Genomic DNA, 26,094 nt, shown 5'->3' with positions numbered 1-26,094 from the left:
ATTGGGGAAATCCTGAAAAACCAACCTGGTGAGGGCCGAGGTTGGACACCCCTTCACTAGAGGTTTTAATTTCACTTAAATCTACAGCCCAATACACTGTAGGATTTGCAGTTCTGTTTCTTTCTTCCATTTTCAATCAATGCTGAATGCAACAGGGTGAGGTGTCAGGAAAGAATGACTGGCCCAAACTCTCATTCACAGAACTGAGTCTCTTCATGTTTCTTCTTAGAATTAAATGAACTTCTTTCAGCTCTCTGAAGATATGTGTTGTCTATTTCATTCTAAAAATAATTCAGTGAAGTTTCACTGATTGACAGTAAAGATGATTTTATTAAAGGAAATTTCACTCTAGAAATTGAAAAATAGACTGGAAGATATTCAGCCAGAAACTGTCAATGTTTTTTTCCTGCCATGGGCTTTATTCCCGGATATTCAATGCTAGGCTGTGTCTGGGTACCGGCACTGAATATTCAGGCATATGTGGCCGGCTAACACTTACGTGGTTAAGTGCTATATTCAGTACTTAACCACATAAAGATAGGACTGCTTTTTAAATGGCTCAATTTATGCAGTTATCTTATGCAGTTAAGGGTTGAATATCAGCAATTAATTGCATGTGCCGACTCTGCCCCTGGACTGTCCACAAATTAACCACTTTTGGCTCAGGTGCTAACTGCAGATATTCAGCGACACTATCCAGTTAAGTACCGCTGAATATTCATGGTTAGCCCCAAACTAGTGATTTAAATGTCCATTTGTATCGCTTTGAATATTGGGCACACATTACTAGTTTGCCAATAGAGGAACTGACCCTGCAAACCTCTGTTAATGTTTAATTCTTTTAACTAATTGAATTTAATTGCTTGTTCTTTTTCAGTCCATCATTTCAGGATCTCTGTCTGTTGCAGCAAAAAATAAAGCAAAAATGTGTTTGGTGAGTGACTATAAATTCATCTCTTTAGTCCATCTGTTCTTTTATTTGGAATGAGCTGCTGCTGGGCTTGGGAGCAGGAGAATGGAATTATCAGTTCTGGGCAACTCAACTGTTGAACTTAAATTTCATTACAGTAAAGGTTTAACTCCTAGAAATTCACCTGCATAAATGTCAAACATTCCCATGAAACTGCCGTTGGTATCTACCATGCTAGAAGTTCATAGAATTCCCTAAGACTCAATTTCCTTTTCTATCTCAGCAGAAACTTCTGCCCAATTAAATTCCTGTAACAGATCTGTGAAGCTGCTGCTCCCTGAACTTGAACCAAAATGCTGAAATGAAGATTCACAGATGCCAAACATGTGATGGTACAAGCTTTTCCATCAGAGTTCAGTCCACATTCAGAAGTTAAATTACTCTTCAGTATGTATGCACCAACATTAATGATATTCACATAGAGAAATCAATGGCGTGCTTATTTGGAAGGAGATATTAAAAGGTGTTTCCATAGGTAAAGCAGTTCTTTACCTAGAGAAGTGTCCTTTAATAACACTGGACTCTTGACCTGTGGGTAGAACTGCAGACATAGGTATGAACAAATTTTCAACCTATTTGGGAGGGGTATTTCAGGTTCAGGGACTGGGTGAAGATGGTCAGTGACTTAAACAGATATTGGGGAGGCTAAAGAGGAGCAGAACTAGGATGAGGCAAAATAGGGCATGGCAAGGCAACTAAAATCCTTGGGGTGACACCTATGTCAGCCGTAAATGGACAGTGGTTGTTCTGGTGCTACTGCACCAGCTGCCCTCTCCCCCCCCCCCCCCCCCCCCCAATAACTTTGTTTCTGATAATAATATGCACATTGAATACACTCCAGGGAATTATCTGCCAAAAAAAACCAAGATATTAAGCAGAATAGTATTTGCAGTACTCTGGAAATATATGCAGGTACACTAACGATTGGCTGCTAGTCAGTCATAGCTCTCCAGTCCAGCATTTTCATGTTGGCTGTGTTAACTGTGATATTCAGCAGCACTATTACTGGCGTCCATACAATCAGTGTTTTTGGTAGGTTGCCAAATGTCCACTAAGCTTCAGATCGGCTACTGTTTTTTAATTGTTGAGCTATTGTCTTGCTGCCAACCCGTAAGCGTGGGCCGAGCCTCCACTTAATGCACCACCCACTTGTAAGTATGGGCCAAATCTCCACTGGATTCTCACTGTACCTTGGGGTGAGCCCAGTCCAATTCCTCTCAGTCCAAAACCAAAAATCAGTACTACTTATCCTACAGTGTAGGTACAAATAAGTTGTGTTTTAAATTCCAGCCAAAAACGTATTTATAGCAACTGCACTGCTTCATTGGCTCAAACCTGCCACCAAATAAAGGTTCTCAAATTCTAGCTAGGTCTGGCTTCGGCCTGCCCATTTCCCACCACCCACTGTTTCTACAACCACCCACTGGGCAGGAAAAATACTACAACTTGGGCTTCTTCAAAAAAACATTCAAAAATGGATAACCTGTGGGGGACAAACACACAACAAAACAACCCCTCCAAGGAAAATAAACAAGAAAGTCCTATACCTTCTGTCCAATATTTCAGGCTCAGACTGAGCTCCAGTGTCCTTCACCTTTGCCTCCTCACAGGGAAACTGAGCTCTACTCTCACTTTCCTCTTTTACAGGACAGTAGATTCTTCCCTTGTGCTCCAACCCCCAACCCAATTAATGGCCTTCCTGATCTATGGCTTCTATTGGTGATGCCATAGAGCTATTCTACCTGTTCTCTGTTCTAGCTCTTTCCTTGGGAATTGATTTTGTGGTTCACAAGGCCAGTTAGTTATGTCTTTACCTAGCAAGACTGTAGCTGGTCCCTGCCTCCACCTTTTCTTCCGTTCCTAGCTCTGATTTTTCCTATTTGATGGGACACATTCCCTGTCATAGCTACCAAACATGTTGGAATAAACATGACCTACAACTGAGAAAAGTGTGAGCTAAATCCAGATCCAAAATTCATTACCAGGCATATTGTGAATCAATACAAAACCCTACAAAGTCACTCATATAAGGCAATTCTTCCATTCCATAAGTAAATCCCAGGATTCACACAACAAAGGCCTACCTATAGTAAGAAATAGCAGCACAATAAACATTGCAGTGAGCAGTTTAACATCAATACACCTACTGGGAAAACCTAATAAACCAGATTAGTACGTATCAATCCTACAAAGACATTCAATACTTTTTTCACACATGGAGAAATACAAATAGATTCTCACCAGATACAGAATAAGTAACCACAAACTAAATCTAGAAATATGTAGATAAAAATTAAACTGAATTCTCAAGAAGCCAAATTCTGCATATAGTGCAACAGCAGAGAAAGAGAAACAGTGATGCATGTTGTCCTCTACTGTGCAAAATATAAAAGACAACAGATGTAACATTCAATAACTTATACATTCTAATCACTATATTTCAAATTAACAAATAAAAATAAAACAAAATAGTGATATCTTTTCATTGGACTAATTGAATATAATTTTTTCTACTAGCTTTTGAATGCCAAATCATTTTCCTCAGGACAAAAAATGTATTTAGTCCAATGAAAAGACATCACCTTACTTTCCATTTAAAAATTTTATTACCCTTTAAAGTAGACTAACATCACTCCACACTACTTCAACTTGTCCGTCCCTTCTCCAGTGTCTGTGGGTCCGGCATCTCTCCCCACTACCCTATCTCCCTGTATCCAGCACATCTCTCTCGTCTCACCCCCTTCTGAGTACAGTGTCTCTTCCCCTCCTTATCCTCTCCCTGCCCAACAGTTTGGTACCTCTCTTTCCCTTCCCTTCTTTCATTTTCTGCGGTTAAGTTTTCTCTGCATTACCCGCAGTGTGAGCAATATCAACAACCAACCCAGGTCTTCATTCCGAATGGGAATCTGATTTACATTGTTCTCTTACTAATCATCAATGGAGTACTTTTTGGGCTAAAACAAGTAAACCAATTTCTTCATCAACCTTCCTCCAATCTTTTTTTTCCAACATCATAGAGTCTTATGGACTCCTCAAAAAATGAAGGTTGCAGGTCTGTCGAAAGATAACTTATTTATGTTGGTCATGTAATGAACATCAACGTACTCTTCTTCATTTAATCTTTACATGCCATTGTACCAATTTATTTTGGACCCAAGTATGGCAAATTATTTCATCCATATTTAATTTTACTGAAATTATGACTCCTAAAAAGATTATCTTTGGTTCATTGACATTAGATCATTCTTAAGATGTTTACAAACCTAAATTTTTGACACATTGTTAGCAATTACTCTTAAATATTTACTATACAGAACTAAAAAACGAGTTGGCAGAGCTACTGTTATTGATTTGTAATTTATCCTTCAAATCGAGCGTGGTACCGGAAGATTGGAGGGTGGCCAATGTAACGCCGATATTTTAAAAAGGTTCCGGAGGAGACCTGGGAAATTATAGACCGGTGAGTCTGACGTCGGTGCCGGGCAAAATGGTAGAGACTATTATCAAGAACAAAATTACAGAGCACATTCAAAAGCATGGACTAATGGGACAAAGTCAACATAGATTTAGTGAAGGGAAGTCTTGCCTCACCAATCTGCTGCATGTCTTTGAAGGAGTAAACAAACATGTGGACAAAGGTGAGCCGGTTCATATTAAGTATCTAGATTTTCAGAAGGCATTTGATAAAGTCCCTCATGAAAGACAAACAAAGGAAATTAGAGGGACATGGGATCGGAGGTAGTGTCTTACTGTGGATTAAAAACTGAAAGATAGAAAACAGAGAGTAGGATTAAAAGGTCAATATTCGCAATGGAGAAGGGTAGTTAGTGGAGTCCCTCAGGGATCTGTGCTGGGACCTCTGCTTTTTAACATATTCATAAATGACCTAGAGATGGGGGTAACTAGTAGGGTAATCAAATTTGCCGATGACACAGTTATTCAAAGTAGTCAAATCGCGGGAAGATTGTGAAAAACTACAAAAGGACCTTACGAGACTGGGAGACTGGGCGTCTAAATGGCAGATGACGTTTAATGTGAACAAGTGCAAAGTGATGCATGTGGGAAAGAGGAACCCAAATTATAACTACGTCATGCAAAGTTCAGCATTGGGAGTCACGGACCAAGAAAGGGATCTAGGTGTCGTCGTTGATGATACATTGAAAATTTCTGCTCAATGTGCTGCTGCGGCTAGGAAAGCAAATAGAATGTTGGGTATCATTAGGAAAGGGATGGAAAACAAAAATAAGGATATTATTCTGTCATTGTATCGGTCCATGGTGCGACCACACCTCGAGTATTGTGTTCAATTCTGGTCGCCGCACCTCAAAAAAAATAAAGTGGAATTGGAAAAGGTGCAGAGAAGGGTGACAAAGATGATACAGGGGATGGGATGACTTCCCTATGAGGAAAGGCTGAAGAGGCTGGGGCTCTTCAGCTTGGAGAAAAGGCAGCTGAGGGGAGATATGATAGAGGTCTATAAGATAATGAGTGGAATGGAACGGGCTGATGTGGAGCGTCTGTTTACGCTTCCCAAAAATACTAGGACAAGGGGGCATGCAATGAAGCTGCAGTGTGGTAAATTTAAAACGAATCGGAGGAAATTTTTCTTCACTCAACGCGTAGTTAAACTCTGGAATTTGCTGCCGGAAAAAATGGTTAAGGCGGTTAACTTAGCGGACTTCAAAAAAAGGTTGGACGGCTTCCTGGAGGAAAAGGCCATAGAATGTTACTGAATGGATGAGGGAATAATACACTATTTCTAGGATGGGCGGGACAAATTGCTTGTTCTTTTGGCCGCTGTCAGTAACAGGGTGCTGGGCTCGATGGACGCTTGGTCTGTCCCAGCATGGCGATACTTATGTACTTAAGGATAATTCACAACTTAAGATACATTTTTGGTGGAATAATATGTTACAAATTCATAAATATTGTACAGCCAATACTGGTAATTTTCAGATATGTAATCATAAAATGTGGTTAGCTTTGCAAAAATTTTTGGAATCAAATCCAACTAAATAGCCATCTGAGCATAATATCTAAATCCCCCTCCCCCTTTTTCCCCTCTCCTCCTTTGTTTTTTTTTTTTTTCAAATTACTATTCATTTTTATATAACTTCCATTAAAGTGTATATAAGCTTCATTTATCTGTATACTTGCTGTGTATTCACTCAATTCAAGCTTTTGAACTACTACAACACAGTGGCTTAGGAAGGGGGGGGGGGCGGTGGGGTGGTCCGCCCCGGGTGCACACCACTGGGGGGGTGTCGGCTCCACTGGTTCCCTGCTCTCTCTGCCCCGGAACAGGTTACTTCCTCTTCCGGTGCAGAGAGAGCAGGGAACCAGCACGGAGCCGACACAGCTCCCAGCGACATGCACTCGGGGGCGGATCGGCCCTCATGCCCGCCCCTCGCTTCTCAATGCATGTATGCACTCCGGGGGGGGGGTGCGCGCTGGAGGGGGGAGGGTGCGCGCCGAGGGGGGGGGGGCGCCGTGCTGCACCCGGGGGGGGGGGGGTTGCAGTGGCAACCCGCCCCGGGTGTCAGCCGCCCTTGCTACGCCACTGCTACAACATTATTCAATTTTTATCCAATTAAGTGTCTGTTATCATATAGTTTCTCTTATGGAATGGAAGTTATAAAACATTGTTATTTTGTATTGAATTTGGATGTTTGTTACCCTTATAATCTAATAAAAGTTACTAAATCAACCAATCCCAGGGGCCTTCCTTCAGCTGTGTCCCACCCTCGAGGAAACAGGAACTTCAGAAGGGGTGGCAGTGGAAGGAGATTTAGATGTGGCTATGTGCTAAGCTTGATTCTAGAAAGGATGTATACCCCTTCTAGAACTGCGCTAAGAGCGATTTTCGGTGCCAATTTTGTAGGTGCCAAATATAGAATTTGGCCCATTGTGTTATTGCTGATACTGCCAAGCTGTGAAGAGAGTGGCCTGGTAGCAGTTGTAGTGGGAGAGCCTCCCCAAGACTCTTATACAGGGTGCTTATGGTGTTTTGTCAGAGAATGTGGTAAAAGCAGTTAGCTTAACCGGGTTTAAAAAAGGGTTTGGCTAATTTCATAAAAGAAAAGTCCATAAGCCACTATTAAGATGGGGAAAATTCATTGCTTATTTCTAGAATAAGCAGCATAAAATCTATTTTACTGTTTTAGGATCTTGCTAGGTACTTGTAACCTGGATTGGCCACTGTTGGAAACAGGATACTGGACTTGATGGAACTTCAGTCTGTCCCAGTATGGCAATACTTATGTTCTTATGAGATATCATTTACAAACATATTTTCAGAGTTTAGGAAGTATGAGTGTAAATTTTCATGACAAACCTATCCATATCCAGTAGAAGGTGTAATTATGTATGAATAATGTCACCAAAGTAATTTTCAAAGGAACTTACAAGTGAAAGTTACTTTTGAAAATTATTGTAACATTTATATGTAATAGCTTTCAAATTTATGCACGATGTTATAAAATTATCCCTTATAATTATATCAACGTTTGTTACACGAAGAACCAAAGGGCTGATATCCAGCTCCTTATGTGGTGGTAAGGCATATGTACATAAGTATTGCCACACTGGGACAGACCAAGGGTCCATCAATCTCAGCGTCCTGTTTCCAACAGTGGCCAATCCAGGTCACAAATACCTGGCAAGATCCCGAAAAATACATTTTATGCTGCTTATCCCAGAAAAAAGCAGTGGATTTTCCCCAAGTCCATTTAATAATGGTCTATGGACTTTTCTTTTAGGAAGCCGTCCAGACCTTTTTTTTTTAAACCTGCTAAGCTAACTGCCTTTACCACATTCTCTGGCAACGAATTCCAGAGTTTAATTACATATTGTGTGAGGAAAATTTTTCTCCAATTCGTATTAAATTTACTACTTTGTAGCTTCATCGCATGCCCCCTAGTCCTAGTGTTTTTGGAAAGAGTAAACAAACGATTCATGTCTACACATTCCACTCCACTCATTATTTTATAGATCTGTATCATATCTCCCCTCAACCGTCTTTTCTACAAGTTGAAAAGCCCTAGATGCTTCAGCCTTTCCTCATAGGGAAGTCATCCCATCCCCTTTATCATTTTCATTGCCCTTCTCTGTGCCTTTTCTAATTCCACTCTATCTTTTTTGAGATGCGGTGACCAGAATTGAACACAATATTCGAGGTGTGGTCGCACCATGGACCGATACAAATGCATTATAACGTCCTCACTTTTGTTTTCCATTCCTTTCCTAATAATACCTAACATTCTATTTGCATTCCTAGCCGCCACAGCACACTGAGTAGAGGGTTTCAACTATCATCAAGAACGATGCCGAGATCCCTTTCCTGGTTGGTGACTCCTAACGTGGAACCTTGCATTACGTAGCTTTAGTTCGGGTTCCTCTTTCCCACATGCATCACTTTGCACTTGCTCACATTAAACGTCATGTGCCATTTAGCCGCCCAGTCTCGTAGGGTCCTCTTGTAATTTTTCACAATCCTCTTGCGATTTAACAACTTTGAATAACTTTGTATCGTCAGCAAATTTAATTACCTCACTAGTTACTCCCATCTCTAGATCATTTATAAATATGTTAAAAAGCAGAGGTCCCAGCACAGACCCCTGGGTCACCCCACTATCCACCCTTCTCCATTGAGAATACTGACCATTTAACCCTACTCTCTGTTTTCTATCCTCTAACCAGTTTTTAATCCACAATTGGACACTACCTCCTATCCCATGGCGCTCCAATTTCTTCTGGAGTCTTTCATGAGGTACTTTGTCAAACGCCTTTTGAAAATCCAGATACATAATATCAACCGACTCACCTTTATCTACGTTTGTTCACCTCTTCAAAGAAATGTAATAGATTGGTGAGGCAAGATTTCCCTTCACTAAATCCATGTTGACTTTGAGGGGCATAATCGAAAGGGGCGCCCAAGTTTTCCTGAGGATGTCCTCGCTGTATGTCCCTGCAAAGGGGCGGGAAAACCCGTATAATGAAAACAAGATGGGCATCCATCTTTCGTTTTGATAATATGGTCGGGGACACCCAAATCGTGAAATTTAGGTCGACCTTAGAGATGGTCATCCCCGATTTTCGCCGATAATGGAAACCGAGGATGCCCATCTCAGAAACGAGAGGAGCCAGCATTCGTAGTGCACTGGTCCCCCTGACATGCCAGGACACAAACTGGGCACCCTAGGGGCACTGCAGTGGACTTCAGAAATTGCTCCCAGGTGCATAGCTCCCTTACCTTGTGTGCTGAGCCCCCACCCCCCCACCCCCAAACCCACTCCCCACAACTGTACACCACTACCATAGCCCTAAGGAGTGAAGGGGGGCACCTACATGTGGGTACAGTGGGTTTCTGGTGGGTTTTGAAGGGCACACACTTACCACCACAAGTGTAACAGGTGGTGATGGGCCTGGGTCCGCCTGCCTGAAGTGCACTGCACCCACTAAAACTGCTCCAGGGACCTCCATACTGCTGACATGGAGCTGGGTATGACATTTGAGGCTGGCAAAACATATTTAAAAGGTTTCTTTTTAGGGTGGGAGGGGGTTGGTGACCACTGGGGGAGTAAGGGGAGGTCATCCCCGATTCCCTCCGGTGGTCATCTGGTCAGTTTGGGCACCTTTTTGAGGCTTGGTCATAAGAAAAAATGGACCAAGTAAAGTCGCCCAAGTGCTCATCAGGGATGCCCTTCTTTTTTCCATTATCGGTCGAGGACGTCCATGTGTTAGGCACGCCCCAGTGCCGCCATTTGCTATGCTTCTGACACGCCCCCATGAACTTTGGTCGTCCCTGTGACGGAAAGCAGTTGAGGACTCCCAAAATCGGCTTTCAATTATGCCGATTTGGGCGACCCTGGGAGGACGCCCATCTTCTGATTTATGTCGAAAGATGGGTGCCCTTCTCTTTCGAAAATAAGCCTGAATGTCTCCTTAATCCATGCTTTTGAACATGCTCTGTAATTTTGTTCTTTATAATAGTCTCTACCATTTTGCCCGGCATCGACATCAGGCTCACCGGTCTATAATTTCCCGGATCCCCTCTGGAACCTTTTTTAAATATCAATGTTACATGGGCTATCCTCCAATCTTCCGGTACCACACTTGATTATAAAGATAAATTATATATTACTAGCAATAGTTCCGCCATTTCATTTTTCAATTCTATCAGTACTCTGGGATGAATACCATCTGGTCCAGGAGATTTGCTACTCTTCAATTTGTCAAATTGTCCCATTACATCCTCCAGGTTTATAGAGATTTCATTCATTTTCTCTGGTTTTTCAGCTTTGAATACCATTTCTGGCACCGGTATCTATCCCAAATCTTCCTTGGTGAAGACTGAAGCAAAGAATTCATTTAACCTCTCCGCTATGGCTTTGTCTTCCCTGATCGCCCCTTTTACCCTTCGGTCATCTAGCAGTCCAACCAATTCTTTTACCAGCTTTTTGCTTTTGATATACCTAAAAAAAATTTTTTACTATTCGTTTTTGCCTCCAACGCAATCTTGGTTAGCTCTCCCTGCACCAGCACTGAATATTGTCAGTGCCTAGCTTACCGCTGGCTCTGTCCTGACTTCACCCTGGTACTACCCGGATAGCGCTTCAGAGGAGATATTCAGCAGCCTGGGAAAAGTCTCTCCTACCTGGTTAGATGGCTTTGAATGTCTACTTGAAAGCTTTTAAGAGTGCAAATTCTTTCTGTGGAGGAATGTTAGCAGGACTGTGCAATCTATGTAGGAGTTCAGCCATCATACCTGGAGTAACATTACCACTTTAACAAAAATTGTCCCAGATTTTTTCAGTGTTCTGACATAGGGGGATAGAAGACCAGCAACCTAACATCTTGCTGGGCTTCTGGTTCAGTATTGACTTAGACAAGAATACTGCCCCCTTCTGAGTCTTACTGCAGGAACACCATTCCTTACAGACTTCCCATATCCTTAGTGGTCCATTCTAACTCTATCAGGCTCATTGAGACGCTATAGGATCAGATTCCAGTCTGTTATGGCTGGTTGTGGTAATGGTGATAAATATAATAGTGAAGAAAGAATTTAAAGAGAAAGAGTATAAATAAAGGTATAGTAGGTGCTTTTCAACCTGCTAATGCAAGCTTTGGATAGGCTATAAGATCAGTTTGAATTTACACATTTTCTCCCGGATTCTATATATTACGTCTATATTTCCACATGGAAATCTAAGCATAATCTAAAACAGTATGCATAACCTAATTGGTTAATGAACCAATTAGCACTGTTAATTGGATGTTAACAAATAATTGTCAGCACTAATTGGCATTAATTAGAATTTACGTGTACAACTTGCTAAGTGCATTCTGTAATGTGGCGTGCATAAATTCTAATGCACATTGTCAAAAAGGGGGTGTGGCCATGAGCATGGAATGAGCTCTTCGTCTTTCCACCTAAACCCACCTCTCCTCTTCCTCCACTCTCCATCTCAGTTGACAACACTCTCATCCTCCCCGTCCCATCTGCCCGCAACCTCGGAGTCATCTTCGACTCCTCCCTCTCCTTCTCTGCGCATATCCAACAGACTGCCAAGACCTGCCGCTTCTTCCTCTTCAACATCAGCAAAATTCGCCCTTTCCTATCTGAGCAAACCACACGAACTCTCGTCCATGCTCTCATTACCTCTCGCCTTGACTACTGCAACCTACTCCTCACCGGCCTCCCACGTAGCCATCTATCCCCCCTTCAATCCGTTCAGAACGCTGCCGCACGTCTTATATTCCGCCAGAACCGATATACTCACATCACTCCTCTCCTCAAGTCACTTCACTGGCTTCCGATCAGATACCGCATACAATTCAAGCTTCTCCTCCTTACCTACAAATGCACCCGGTCTGCGGCTCCTCACTACCTCTCTACCCTCATCTCCCCCTATGTCCCCGCCCGTAACCTCCGCTCACAGGACAAATCCCTCCTGTCAGTTCCCTTCTCCACCACTGCCAACTCCAGGCTCCGCTCATTCTGCCTTGCCTCACCCTTTGCCTGGAACAATCTTCCTCAACCCCTACGCCAAGCTCCCTCCCTACCCATTTTCAAATCTCTGCTTAAAACTCACCTCTTCAATGCCGCGTTAGGCACCTAACCTCTCATGAAATATAGTATTACCTACCAGACGGACTCTACACTTGTCTTTAGATTGTACACCTGTCTTTTTAGATTGTAAGCTCCTTGAGCAGGGACTGTCCTTCCATGTTAAATTGTACAGCGCTGCGTAACCCTAGTAGCGCTTTAGAAATGTTAAGTAGTAGTAGTAGTAGCATGGAATGAGCGGGTCATGGGCATCCTGAAACTTAACATGCACGGTTAGAGAATATACCTGCTCTGTGCCTAACGTAGGTTCCAATATGCATACCAGGTTTTACTTGGTGTAATTGCTTGCAACTAAATATAGTCATATGGACGGCTCATAAGCGCAGAAATGTTACAGAATGTTAGGCGGATGTTTTCCACACAGATTTTCCAGGCACCATATATAGGATCTAGCCCTTTACCTATGCAGTAATTACAGTATTTTTACTATGCTTACCAATTTGGGAAGGGACCCTTGCCCAAATTCAACTCTGCATAGAACAAATAGAACTATGGATTTCAATTCATTGTCTAAAGCTCAATAAAGAAAAAAAGCAGATTCCTTTGGATAGGAGCTACCAATGATATAAGATATGAACAAAGTTTTATCATTGGGGATAATTCATTCAAAAAATCTTAGAAGTGGAGTTAGACAACTTATTGTCAATGCAGCAACATGTATCTTCAATGATGAAGAAAACTTTTTATGTTCTTAGAAAGCTGAGAACTACAAAAAAGTTTTTAAATTGGGATACGTTTAGGATTCTGGTTCAGTCGCTTATACTGTCCTGATTCGATTACTGTAATCTTGTGTTGATCTGTTGATCCAAAACATTAATTAATCATTTGCAATTACTGCAGAACACAGCTGTTTGATTTATGCTGTGTCAAAATACGATTCAATTAAAAGTCACTATCTGAAGTTACACTGGCTGCCAGTGGAGGAGTGGCCTAGTGGTTAAGGTGGTGGACTTTGGTCCTGAGGAACTGAGTTCAATTCCCAGCACAAGCTGCTCCTTGTGACTCTGGGCAAGTCACTTAACCCTCCATTGCCCGCCACATTGAGCCTGCCATGAGTGGGAAAGCATGGGGTACAAATGTTACAAAAATAAATAAATAAAATTGTAGCTCTCATTCATTTTAAGATGAATGCTACCGTTTCTAAAATATATGGTGAAGCCCGTTCCTATATGGTAAATATTTTGGGCTGACAAATACGGTGGTCATAATAACAGAAGAACTTTCCAGTCTGAGTCAATGGGCTGCTGTGGTACTCTTGTACCAAAGACGGAGTGGATTTGACAAGGTTTGAACCTCACAGCGAAAAGCTTGTGACTGTTCAGGCTTTTTTATTTATTTATTTATTGCATTTGTATCCCACATTTTCCCACCTCTTTGCAGGCTCAATGTGGCTTACAACAAATCATGAATAGTGGAAATATGTTAGAGAATAGACATTTAGTGTTACAAAAGGATCTTGGGCAACATGATAATGATAAAACATGGTAATAGTATAACAAGCAGATATTATAAGACAGTTCTGAGTATATGTGGAGGAGTTGTGTGTGTTCACATTGGTTGATCTTTGTGGTATGCCTTGTTAAAGAGATGGGTCTTCAGCAGTTTGCGGAAGTCCGTTAGTTCGTAAATCGTTTTTAAGTTGCGCGGCAATGCATTCCATAACTGTGCTCAAGTAGGTAAAGTTTGACATGTGCATTAGTTTGTACTTTAGACCTTTGCAGTTAGGGAAGTGCAGATTAAGGAATGTGCGGGATGATCTTTTGGCATTCCTGGGTGGTAAGCATAGGCGGTCGGTGGCTCAACTGTTTGGGGAGGCTAAAGGAGGTGGGGTTAGGGGTGGGGCCAGGGGTGGAGCTTAAATCCATAATTGTCTGATAGCACACAGAAAAAATAAATAAAAATAAAAATTAATACTTTTTATTAAATTTAGATATTAGATATGTATCATATGTCAAAGAATAAAGTGGTTGCTCAAAGCATATACTAACCACAATCGCTCAACTACAAAACACTATGCACAACTTTGTGCAAAAACACACTCAGAACCTTACTGTACCATAAATATTACACTGGGCAGAACCTAATACACCAATATACCACCCATACGGAAAATGCAGACCGTCAACAATATGAAACAAGGATCATAGTATCACAATTCTCATGTAGAGCCACAAAACATCCTAATTCATGTTTAATGTGGGATAAAATGCCATACATAAGTAAATAAATAAATATAAACATTTAATGTTGAGCACCTGATTCTCAAAGTGGACATATTCCAAACACTATAATGAAAATAAAATGATCTTTTCTACCTTTGTTGTCTGGTGACTTTGCTTTTCTGATCATGCTGGCCCAGTATCCGATTCTGCTGCTATCTGTCCTCTTAACTCCGTTTCCAGGGCTTCCTTTCCGCCTTTCTTTTTCATTTCTTGTCCTCACTCCCCTGACCCCCCCCCCCCCCCCCCTCCAGCCATCCACACCCACCCACCCATTGATTCTCTCCTCTCCTCTCCTCTCTGTTCCCGGGCAGATTTTCTAACAGGAGCTGCTCATCCAATCAGAGAGCTCTATTTGAATGCAGATTAACATACAGACACTCTAATGGGAATTTTTAGTCAAAAACACTAGCTAAACCCTTCGTTTTTGGATCAAAGTTCACATTTTTTATCAGAGCTATGCCCTAACATTAAGGCTGTAAACATTTCCAACAATTTTTACCCATAAATATGCAAATGAGAACCTCCCAGAAATGGACTGATTTGCATATGGCTTGAGCAAATTTGAGTACATAGCATACCAATCCCACTTCCTAGCACCTAAATTCTGCAATTAGATTTAATGCAAATACTTTTAAAACTTATTTTTAGCACTTTTAAAATTTCAGGGGTCAGTGCAAGTCTCTGTGAACTGCAAATGTGCAGGAATTCATGATCCTAATTAAATATCTCCATGGCAACCCAGGACACCTCCAGCCAACCCCCCTGCTCTGCTCTGCTCTCCCAGCAGTAAGATAATCAAATTACAACTGGTTATACACAAGGCTAGAGACGGCTTTCACTGCAAGCTGCTGCTATTTAAACCCCCCCAGAGCAGCAGGACTGGCAGGAGAACTACTACTAATACTATTTAGCATTCTATAGAAACAGCTGATCCATCCTGCTGTGGCTGGGGAGGCGTGGAGGGGCATAATTGAACGGAAACGCCTATCTCCATGGGTGTTTATTTCCGAGAACAGGTCCGTGAAGGGGCGGGCCGAACCGTATTTTCGAACAAATGGGCATTTTTGAGCTGGGCGTTTGTTTTTTTTAGCGATAATGGAAACTAAAAACGCCCAGCTCAAAAACATCCTAATCCGCGCCATTTGGTCATGGGAGGGGCCAGGATTCGTAGTACACTCGCCCCCCTGATATGCCAGGACACCAACTGGGCACCCTAGGTCAGTGCGGTGGACTTCAGAAAAAGTTCCCACATGCATAGCTCCCTTACCATGGGTGCTGAGCTCCCAACCCCCCTCCCCCAAAACCCACTACCCACAAATGTACAACACTACCATAGCTCTTAGGGGTGAAGGGGGCATCTACATGTGGGTACAGTGGGTTTTGGAGGCCTCCCATTTACCAGCACAAGTGTTACAGGTGGGAGGGGGATGGGCCCGGGTCTGCCTGCCTGAAGTGCACTGCGGTACCCACTAAAGGTGCTCCAGGGACCTGCATACACGCAGGCCTCTAGGACTTGTTACTGCTGTATAACATTGGTACACCAGTTGACACCTGAAGACTAATCTCTCCGAAAACGTCCTTTATTGGAATAACCGCGTTTACTCACAGTTAACTGCAGATTAGAGGTTCTGCCCCACCACTGGCAATGAGTCTCCCTGGTAGTGAGATTAGCAGGTCAGAGATGGCAGAATGCTGTACAATGCCCTCTTTCAGCCACATTCAAGGTAAGAACTAAGTTGTCTAACGTGGCTAACACAGGAAAGGGAACTAAAACTGGCTTACAAAAATGGCCACTACTGCATGGACTACAACAGGAAACATATCAGGGCACACTCTGACCCAGTAGGCAGGGGGAAAAGCACCATGGGAGAAGAGCCTACCAACTACCAACATCGTGAGACTGTAACACAAGCTAATGAAATCACAGAGCCCAATACCCTACACCCACCACAATGCAATGCTGATGTGACCCTGTAGTGCACCCAAGAGCCACATCTGACCCAGGGAAAGGCTGTGAGAGGATCGAACATATTCTGCTGTCATGGAGGTGGGTACGGAATTTGAGGCTGGCATACAGGCTGGGAAAAAAAGTTTTTAAAGTGGGTTTTTTTTGGTGGGTGGAGGTTAGTGACCACTGGGGGAGTCCGGGGAGGTCATCCTCGATTCCCTCCAGTGGTCATCTGGTCAGTTGGGGCATTCGGGACTTGTTCGTGAAAAAAAAAAGAGTCCAAAAAAAGTGACCCAAAATCGCTGTAAAAACACCTTTTTTTTTTTATTATCAGCTAAAGACGCCCATCTCGCCTCGGCTGCTAACCACGCCCCAGTCCCGCCTCTGACACGCCTCTGATACGCCCCCGTCAACTTTATTCGTTTCCGCGACGGAGTGCAGTTGGAAACGCCCAAAATCGGCTTTCAATTATACCGATTTGGGCGCCTTTGCCAGAAAAACGCCCATCTCCCGATTTGGGTCGAAATATAGGCGTTTTTCTCTTTTGATTATAAGCAGGATAGCCTCCCCAAGCCTCTTATACCGGGCGCCTATGGTGGTAAGTCTATCAGGTCTGACATGTAGGCTGGTGCATCTCCATGAATGATTTTGTGGACTAGGGAGCATATTATGAACATGATGCATTCTTTAAGTGGGAGCCAGTGTAGTTTTTCTCATAAGGGTTTAGCACTTTCATATTTTGTTTTACCGAATATGAGTCTAGCTGCAGTGTTCTAGGCTGTCTGAAGTTTCTTGATTATTTGCTCTTTACAGCCGGCATAGAGTGCGTTGCAGTAGTCTAGATGACTGAGCACCATAAATTGTACCAGGTTACAGAAAACAGTCCTTGGGAAGAAAGGTCTTACTTTTTTTAATTTCCACATTGAGTGGAACATCTTCTTGGTTGTGTTTTTTGCGTGGCTCTCGAGTGTTAGGTGTCGGTCAATGGTAACTCCAAGAATTTTTAAGGTGTCAGAAATTGGAAGGTTCATTTGGTGTGTTAATGGCGGTGAATTTGTTCTTGTTATGTTTAGAGGTGAGTATTAGGCATTGGGTTTTTTCTGCAATAAGTTTCAGCCGAAATGAATCCGCCCATGAATGCATGATCTGGAGACTTTGGTTGATGTCATTGGAAATTTCCTTTAGATCTTGTTTAAATGGGATGTAGATCATTACGTCGTCTGCGTATATGTATGGGTTGAGGTTTTTTTTTTTATAATAGTTTGGCTAAGGGTATCATCATTAAGTTGAATAGAGTTGGAGAGAGGGGGGATCCCTGTGGGACTCAGCATTCAGGTGTCCATGTGGCTGAAGTAATTGAGTTAGATGTCACTTGGTATGATCGTGTGGTTAGGAATCCCTTGAACCAATTGAGAACGTTACCTCCAATTCCGAAGTATTCAAGGATATATAGTAGTATTCCATGATCAACCATGTCGAAAGTGCTTGACATGTCAAATTGTAGAAGTAGTATGTTCTTTCCAGTTGCAATCATTTGTTTGAAGTTGATCATGAGAGTAACTAGTATCAATATTGAAGAATTAAAAAATTTTAGCACCAGAATATTGAAGATAAAAGAATTCATTATTGATATTATAATTTTTGCGTAGGTGTATTCCACATTTTTTAGTTTTAAGCTGAGTTTTGCACATGGAATTGTTCTTTGGTTATATGGTAAATATGGCCACACTTTTACGTAATGCTATGTCTAAGCATAATACTGAAAATCAACTTCTCTTGCATTTTCCTGATATAATTAAACTAAAATCAATTAAACATTTTTCTTCTTTGATACACTATCAGAATTTTTTTTACCTTTATTATTGAGAACTTGTTGGCACTATTTAATATTTTGAAAAAAATGGAAAACTTTTTTATTCCATGATGCTGGCCTTGTATCTTCTGACTCTAATTGATAGGATTGTACTGGTTAGGTTCTATATTAATAATCAATTGTTCACATTGTAATTCCTGAATTTTTTGATCCAGTCTCTTTTGATGTAATCCATCCCTGAACTGTAGAGATAAAGATGGAATAGAAGTCCTGGTGTAACCTAACAACATAATGTAACATGTTGAGATATACCTTGCTTTACTTCTAATATACACTATAATGCACTAAAAGAAAGCTAATAATCTCTGTTCTTGTATTCCCCATCTTGCAGGTAAAGGGCAGCATGGGGATGAATATTATTAGCTCCATTGCTGCAGTTGTTGGAATTGTTCTTCTTTGCATTGACCTGAGAGTTAACAACAATTATTACTACTACGATTGCAGTTATTACTACAATTGCAATTATTACAACGATTGCAGTTACTATTCATATAACGGGCCATATTATAACAGTTCATACGAAAGCTGCAAGATGTTTAGAAATGCCTTAATGGTAAGTTTCCTTTCAAATAATATTATATTTGCATTTATATGATAATGATCTATAGTCTCCCCATGCTTATATGCAAAAGATTTAGTGGCTTTTGGAGGTTATTTCAGAAGGATTACCAGGTGTAAATAGCAGCATTTACATGGGTGGATCACACACACACGTGTAAATGGTGATTTTAGAAAGATACCATGTTACATATAAATATTCACAGCACATAGATTTCAAGGGGGAGTGGTGGGGATGTGGTTTGGTCATAGCTTAAGTGAGCCAATAATCTCCATGTATTTTCCTTAGTATACAACAGGAATACACATATATTATATTACACTTGGTATTTATATACCACAAATACCTTGGCAAACACAGTTAACTGTGATTTACATAAACAAGAGATGGAACAGTCATTCAGAATTACAGCATCATTAAAATTACATCATACATGAAATTATTTAAGATGCAAACTTCATTTTAGTTTTTTAACACATGTTTCTGAAATATGCTTTAAAAGATCTCCTACACGACCTATGGTTGGTTACTGATGTAATGTAAGATGGTAGAGTTTTCCAGTTTTTTGCAGCTTGATAAGCAAAAGTGGCATTAAACAATCTTAAATGGAAATCTATCTCGTAATGCATAAACTTGCTTTGCTGAATAAAATTGGAATAAAGGATATATATTACAAGGTGCATTTCCACTTAAAATTTTAAACAATATACAATAAAATTTAAAAAGTATTCTTGCCTCTATTGGAAGCCAGTGTAGTTTAACCAGAAATAGTGTGATTCTATCACCTTTTGTCAGAGAGAAAATTAGACATACTGCTGTGTTCTGTATAGTTTGCAATTTCTTCAATAAGAACATAAGACAATCTAAATCTAATATAACAATTTGCTCTGTGAACGTTCTAAAGTGTCTCACTGGGATCGTAACCATCTGCTGACATCACTGGCCAGTAGTAGAACCCTGCTTGCCTGACGTCAGGAGGTGGTTACGATCCCAGTGAGAGACGCGCATTGAAGAACAGCGGGAGCGGGCAGAGACGTCCCTACGTGCACGTCGCCCCCACCCCCTCCAAATTTGCCAACCCCCCTCTGCTACCCTCCCCTCCCCCTTACCGGGGTCCCGGCGGCAGCAGTAGTGAAGGGTGAGCAGGCTCGGCGAGTCTGCTGCCTTCCTTTCTCTTCGCTCTCAGCTCTGACTCTGGTCCCTCCCTTGCGGAAACAGGAAATGAGGGCGGGACCAGAGTCAGAGCTGAGAGCAAAGAGAAGAGAAGGCAGCAGACTCACCGAGCCTGCTCGCTCTTCACTGCTGCTGCCGCCGGGACCCCGGTAAGAGGGGGGAGGGGAGGGTAGCAGAGGGAGGTTGGCAATTTTGGAGGGGGGGCGATGTGCACGTAGGGGGATCGGCGGCGCCAGTGTCGGGGAGGGGAGGGCCGCGGGTGGAGGCATCGCAAGGACGTGTCTGCGAGACAGAGAGGAGGATGGACTGGAACTCGGGGGAGGGAGGAGGGGGGCCTGAAAATCGGAAGGGAAGAAAGGGGGCCGTGGGACTTGAGGGGACAGAGGGAGAGAGCGAGAGGGGGGGGATAACCTTGCTAGCGCCCGTTTCATGTCATACCGAAACGGGCCTTTATACTAGTAGATAATATTGCAATAGTCCATTTGGGATAGCAATAATGCTTTTACCAGAAGACAAAAGTTATATTCAAACATTTCCACCAGCGCAGAAGATATATTATTTAAATACAAAATTTAAACAACAAGGGAATTGTGATCAGCAGTTAGATCAAGAACAACAACAAGAAAGATTGATGGATATATTAGATATTTCTACAGTTTTGGATAACTCTAAAGAGGAAAATCAAAATAAGAGCAACGCTTTTGGTGACTTTTGTATTTTCACAGGATAAAGAAGCCTTATTAAGGCTCTATTTTCAAAAAGTTCATCCTGAATTCTTGGAAGAGAAAGAGGGGCATAATCGAACAGGGACGACCATCTCTAAGGGCGCCCATCTCTAAGGACATCCCAGCAAAGGGGCGGTGAAACCCATATTATTGAAACAAGATGGGCGGTCATCTTTCGTTTCGATAATACGGTCGGGGACGCAAAATCTCAACATTTAGGTCAACCTTAGAGATGGTCGTCCTTAGGTTGTCCTTAGAGATGGTCGTCCCCGGTTTTTGGCCATATTGGAAACCAAGGACGCCCATCTCAGAAACAACCAAATCCAAGCCATTTGGTCGTGGGAGGAGCCAGCATTCCTAGTGCACTGGTCCCCCTCACATGCCAGGACACCAACCGGGCACCCTAGGGGGCACAGCAGTGGACTTCACAAATTCCTCTCAGATGCATAGCTCGCTTACCTTGGGTGCTGAGCCCCCCAACCCCCCCTCAAAACCCACTCCCCACAACTGTACAACACTACCATAGCCCTAAGGGGTGAAGGGGGGGCACTACATGTGGGTACAGTTGGTTTCGGGTGGGTTTTGAAGGGCTCCCATTCATTTATTTATTTATTTATTGCATTTGTATCCCACATTTTCCACCACAAGTGTAACAGGTAGGGGGGGTTGGGCCTGGGTCCGCCTGGCTGAAGTGCACTGCACCCACTAAAACTGCTCTATGCATACTGCTGTCAGGGAGCTGGGTATGACATTTGAGGCTGGCAAAAAATTAAAGTTTTTTTTTTTTTAGGGTGGGAGGGGGTTGGTGACCACTGAGGGAGTAAGGGGAGGTCATCCCCGATTCCCTCTGGTGGTCATCTGGTCAGTTTGGGCACCTTTTTGAGGCTTGGTCTCGAAAAAAAATGGACCAAGTAAAGTCGGCCAAGTGCTCGTCAGGGACGCCCTTCTTTTTTCCATTATCGACCGAGGATGCCCATCTGTTAAGCACGCCCCAGTCCCGCCTTCGCTACGCCTCTGACACGCTGCCGGGAACTTTGGTCATCACCGCGATGGAAAGCAGTTGAGGGCGCCTAGAGGAGTGGCCTAGTGGTTAGGGTGGTGGACTCTGGTCCTGGGGAACTGAGTTCAATTCCCACTTCAGGCACGGGAAGCTCCTTGTGACTCTGGGCAAGTCACTTAACCCTCCATTGCCCCAGGTACAAATAAGTAGCTGTATATGTAAGCCACATTGAGCCTGCCATGAGTGGGAAAGCGCAGGGTACAAATGTAACAAAAAAAAAAAATCGGCTTTCAATTATGCCGATTTGGGTGACTTTGAGAGAAGGATGCCCATCTCCCGATTTGTGTCGGAAGATGGGCACCCTTCTCTTTCGAAAATAAGCCTGAAAGTGTCAATTTTTCTAGACATTTCTAAATGGACTCAACAAAGGAGGAAAAAATTCCTGGAGTTGAAACAAGAGACTTTAGTACTAAATGCCCGCTTCCAATTACGTTTTCCGTGTTAGTGTATATTGATTTTTAAAGACAAAAAATATGTGTTCTTTGAACCTCTTCAATTGAGTAGTTTCTTAAATGCGCAGGGTAACACGGGTAATGGTCCAAATGATTAGCTGACCAATTCGGGGTTAACCTGTATCTTTATTTGTGATATTTTTTTTATCCAACTTCCTTTGGAAATAATCTTGGACTCTCCCATTATTAGTGGACTGTTTAATCAATAACTAAAATTTTCCTTTGATGTTTTTCTCAGAATATATATAAGTTGTGGATATTGATGTATTCTTTCAAAGATTATAATATCTTTGTCTTTAATTGAAAGTTATAAATAAAAAAAAAGTTATGTTCTTTAAAAAATTTATGACTACGTCTTAACTTTTCTAATCAAATAAAGTTTTCTTTGTCAATAAATTGGTATGAGGCTGTAGGAATAGCGTGCAATCAAATAAAACCCCTAAAATTCAGATTACAGATGATAAAGTGTCATCAGTGCCCTTTATATGCAGGATACGATCATAATTCACAGTGCCAGGTTCTCCCACAAATAGAAATGTTATTTTTTCTTTATTTAATTTTAACTTATATTGGTTCATCCAATTTTCAGTTAAACTGACAGTCTGCAATATCATCTTTAAATGATTCAAATGAAGTTGAAATAGGAATCAGTACTGTGATATCACCAGTGTACCTGAATGTAACTCACCTTGCGCTACTACTGAATAAGGTGTGAGCAAAGTCCAAATAAATAAATAAATCTGCTTAGAGGAGTGATTGAAAATTAGCATAATGAATATAAAAAAATATTTAATAACATTGGAGACAGTGTGGAGCCTTGTGGTATATCTATTTATCTTACTAAATTGTTGGGCCGGGTGGTTCCCTTATCCCCTGTGGGGTTTTTGTTAGATAAGTAGGAAACTTTCTGCATCCAAAATCGTTCACAGGCTTTGTTTCTCCGCAAAGCAGGAGTACTGGGTAAGAGAATTATTCTAGGGGTGTGGGTAGGGGAGGAGATTCCCTCCTTTTGAGCTTGGAGGAATTGTCTGCATGCATTGATGCTCTTAGAGCATCGGTGTGCGAGGTTTTCACCCAAGCGTCTAAAAATGTTTCTTGGCATGTGGGATGTGTATATTCGGTCCCTTCCACCTCGGGCCAGGAGCTTAATCCTTAATTCTTAACTAAAATTTGATTTTGGGTGTTCTAGTATGTGGTGCGAGGAGACTTCTTTCAGGATAGACTTACTGTGTTCGGGGGAATTGGACCTCGCACGCCTACATATAAAATGGCAGTGCGCACACCTCTCCATCTTTTCATCTTTTTTTTTGCATGTGTGTGTGTGTGTGTGTGTGTTTGGTAGGTGCTGTTAAATATGTTAAAGGTGGCTGGTTATTTCATTTTCAGGGTGATCTAGAGGGGGGAGGGGTGCTGTAGGGGATGTTTCACTCGTACAATACTAAGGGATATTTCTGTTCTAGATAAGTTTAAGGTTCTGTACGAGAGGCTGGGTTATGGGGGTGGGGCCGGGGGGGGGGGGGGTATGACATATGTTAAAACATTTGATGACAAGCTCCTTATTTGGCTATTATACTGTTGGTGTTATTTCTAACTTGATGTATGCTGAGCCTGTTGGCTGTATTGTTTGTGATGTCATCAATAAAAAATTGTTGAAACTTAAAAGTATTTCCATGTAACTTCCTTGAGTGTCCCCTAGTCTTTTTACTTTTGGAACGAGTACAAAATCGATTTACTTCTATTCGCTCTACACCACTCAGGATGTTGTAGACCTCAATCTTATCTCCCCTCATCTGTCTCCTTTCCAAACTGAAGAGCTCTAACCTCTTTAACCTTTCCTCATATGAAAAGAGTTCCATTCCCTTTATCATTTGGTCACTCTTCTTTGAACCTTTTCTAATTCCCCTATATCTTTTTTGAGATACGGCGACCAAAACTGAACACAATACTGAACGTACAGTCACACCAAGGAGTGATACAGAGGCATTATAGTATTTTCGGCCTTATTCACCATCCCTTTCCTAATAATTCCCTGAAGAAGAGTGCACATGTGCTAAGGGAAGAAGGGAACAGGGCCGGTAGAAAAAGAAATATTCTGAGGACTCTTTGGGAGTGAGAGCACACAATGATCTTCCTGGAGACAAGGGACACCTTACACTTGTGTGTTAGGTCTTCTTGTGATGTTGTCACAACTCTATCATAGCACTAAAATGTACAAAACTGATAGGGATTTGTGAATTACAGGATAGTAATGCTGCATGCAACCCAAGGGTTAATAGTTTAATTTAAAAGTATTGGGGAGGGCTCCGGGGGATGTGAGGGTCTTCATGCCGTCTCAAGCTCATTTGAAATCATTGGTGGTCAGTGCTGAAACTTGTGGTGGGCCTTGGAGACAGCATGGGGGTCTTCAGGGGGGAGCCACACTTTTTGCAGCTTGCTGAGGAGCCTGGCTGATGAGTGACATTTTCCAGCCAGGGCATCATGAATATGGCTGGTCTGGGCCTGGTTTGGGGATCTGGAGCATGCGTGGCTTTTTGTGCATGCTCCGTAATACTCCAGAGCCATAACTAGGCCCAAACAGAAGCTGGGGCCTCAATTTTCAGTCCTGCTGGTGGCAGCTATGCAGAAGTTTGTGTCTTTTTTGTGCTCTGTAGAGGGGCTTCCGATACCCAGACTGGAGATCTTGAGTGAGGAGACTGTGGGGAACCAGGTAAAGGGTCTGGTGGCTCAAGATTTTATTTTGTTTATTTTTAAATCTCTGTTCTTGGTCCTGATGGGCTGGGGTGTAAATGGTTAATTTGTGGTGGAATCAGGTGTAGATTCCTGAGAACCTCTTGGGGTAGGCTAGTATGAAGAAAGTTTTGGCATTTTGGGGGCTAAAAGTGAAGTTTTTGTTTTGGGCCAGTTCTGAGCATTAAAAGGTTTTTTTTTTTTTTAATGGGTATTGCCCGAGGCCATATGTGAGACAAAGCTGAATTTTACTAGAGTGGATGTCTCTGTTTTTTCAGGGGTACTTTATGACAAAAATCTGGGAACGTCTTGTGAGAAAATTGTAGTACATGCGGTTTGATGTGTTCAAGGGCTACAAGACATTTTGAATAAAGTTTGTGGTAATTTTGGTAGTAATTTTATTAAAAGTTTAATTTTCCTATTTTATTCTGTGGAGAAATTTAATTTCAAAATGGAGATTGTGCCTGTTCAAAAAGGTTCCATGTGCCTAAGAAAAAAAAACTGAACGTTCCATGTACGCTGTTTGATTGGCTGTCTTAAGTCAGATGACCAAGCCTGGGATGTTGCCAAGGAAACGGCTTCTCTGGCTGTTGGGCATGCAAGACCCTGAACTCCCTGCGCTAGTCCAGGCACTGACTCCTCTCTGGTGACAGTTCTCAATACTGTGGCCACACTCTCTATTTGAAACAAAATAATTTACAGGAGTACTCATTTCACAGCCTGTTTCTCACTGATAATTCCCTATTCTATAATGCTGCTGAAGGCTTTTGCACTGCATTCAGGGATCTCACACAGTAACCCATATTCAAATAGTGATTCAACATTCCATCTCACAGACTTCACATAAAAACATAACATTTCCCTTTATAGCTATCAGATCTATTTTGAAAATACAGCACACTCAAAAAGAAGCAGTGCTGTATATTTATTTTGTTACATTTGTACCCCGCGCTTACCCACTCATGGCAGGCTCAATGCGGCAGGCAATGGAGGGTTAAGTGATTTGCCCAGAGTCACAAGGAGTTGCCTGTGCCTGAAGTGGGAATCAAACTCAGTTCCCCAGGACCAAAGTCCACCACCCTAACCACTAGGCCACTCCTTAACCTGCAACCTGATTCCAAACCGTGTACTGAACTCAGAGCTCTCATAAACAACACACCTTTCCCACAGACACAGCCTAATAGCTTCTTTTTCCAAATATCAAATTCACCTTCAACCTCCCCTCTGTCACACTTTAAATCCTTACACACTATTTCC

The 26,094-nt window shown here is 42.1% G+C and overlaps 1 protein-coding gene across 1 annotated transcript in view; it reads left to right on the top strand.

Moving 5' to 3' along the window:
- Positions 1 to 26,094, top strand: part of LOC115460501 (membrane-spanning 4-domains subfamily A member 4A-like) — a 100,032-nt gene that overhangs the window by 41,355 nt on the left and 32,583 nt on the right. The window contains exons 4-6 of the mRNA XM_030190265.1: positions 878 to 934; positions 18,473 to 18,576; positions 18,616 to 18,694. Coding sequence (XP_030046125.1) covers positions 878 to 934; positions 18,473 to 18,576; positions 18,616 to 18,694 — 240 coding nt within the window. The remainder of the gene's footprint in view (positions 1 to 877; positions 935 to 18,472; positions 18,577 to 18,615; positions 18,695 to 26,094) is intronic.

This window comes from Microcaecilia unicolor, chromosome 1 (assembly GCF_901765095.1).
Source record: "Microcaecilia unicolor chromosome 1, aMicUni1.1, whole genome shotgun sequence".
Taxonomy (NCBI): domain Eukaryota; kingdom Metazoa; phylum Chordata; class Amphibia; order Gymnophiona; family Siphonopidae; genus Microcaecilia; species Microcaecilia unicolor.
Note: the sequence above shows the minus strand (reverse complement) of the source record. Positions and strands in the feature narration are given on the sequence as shown.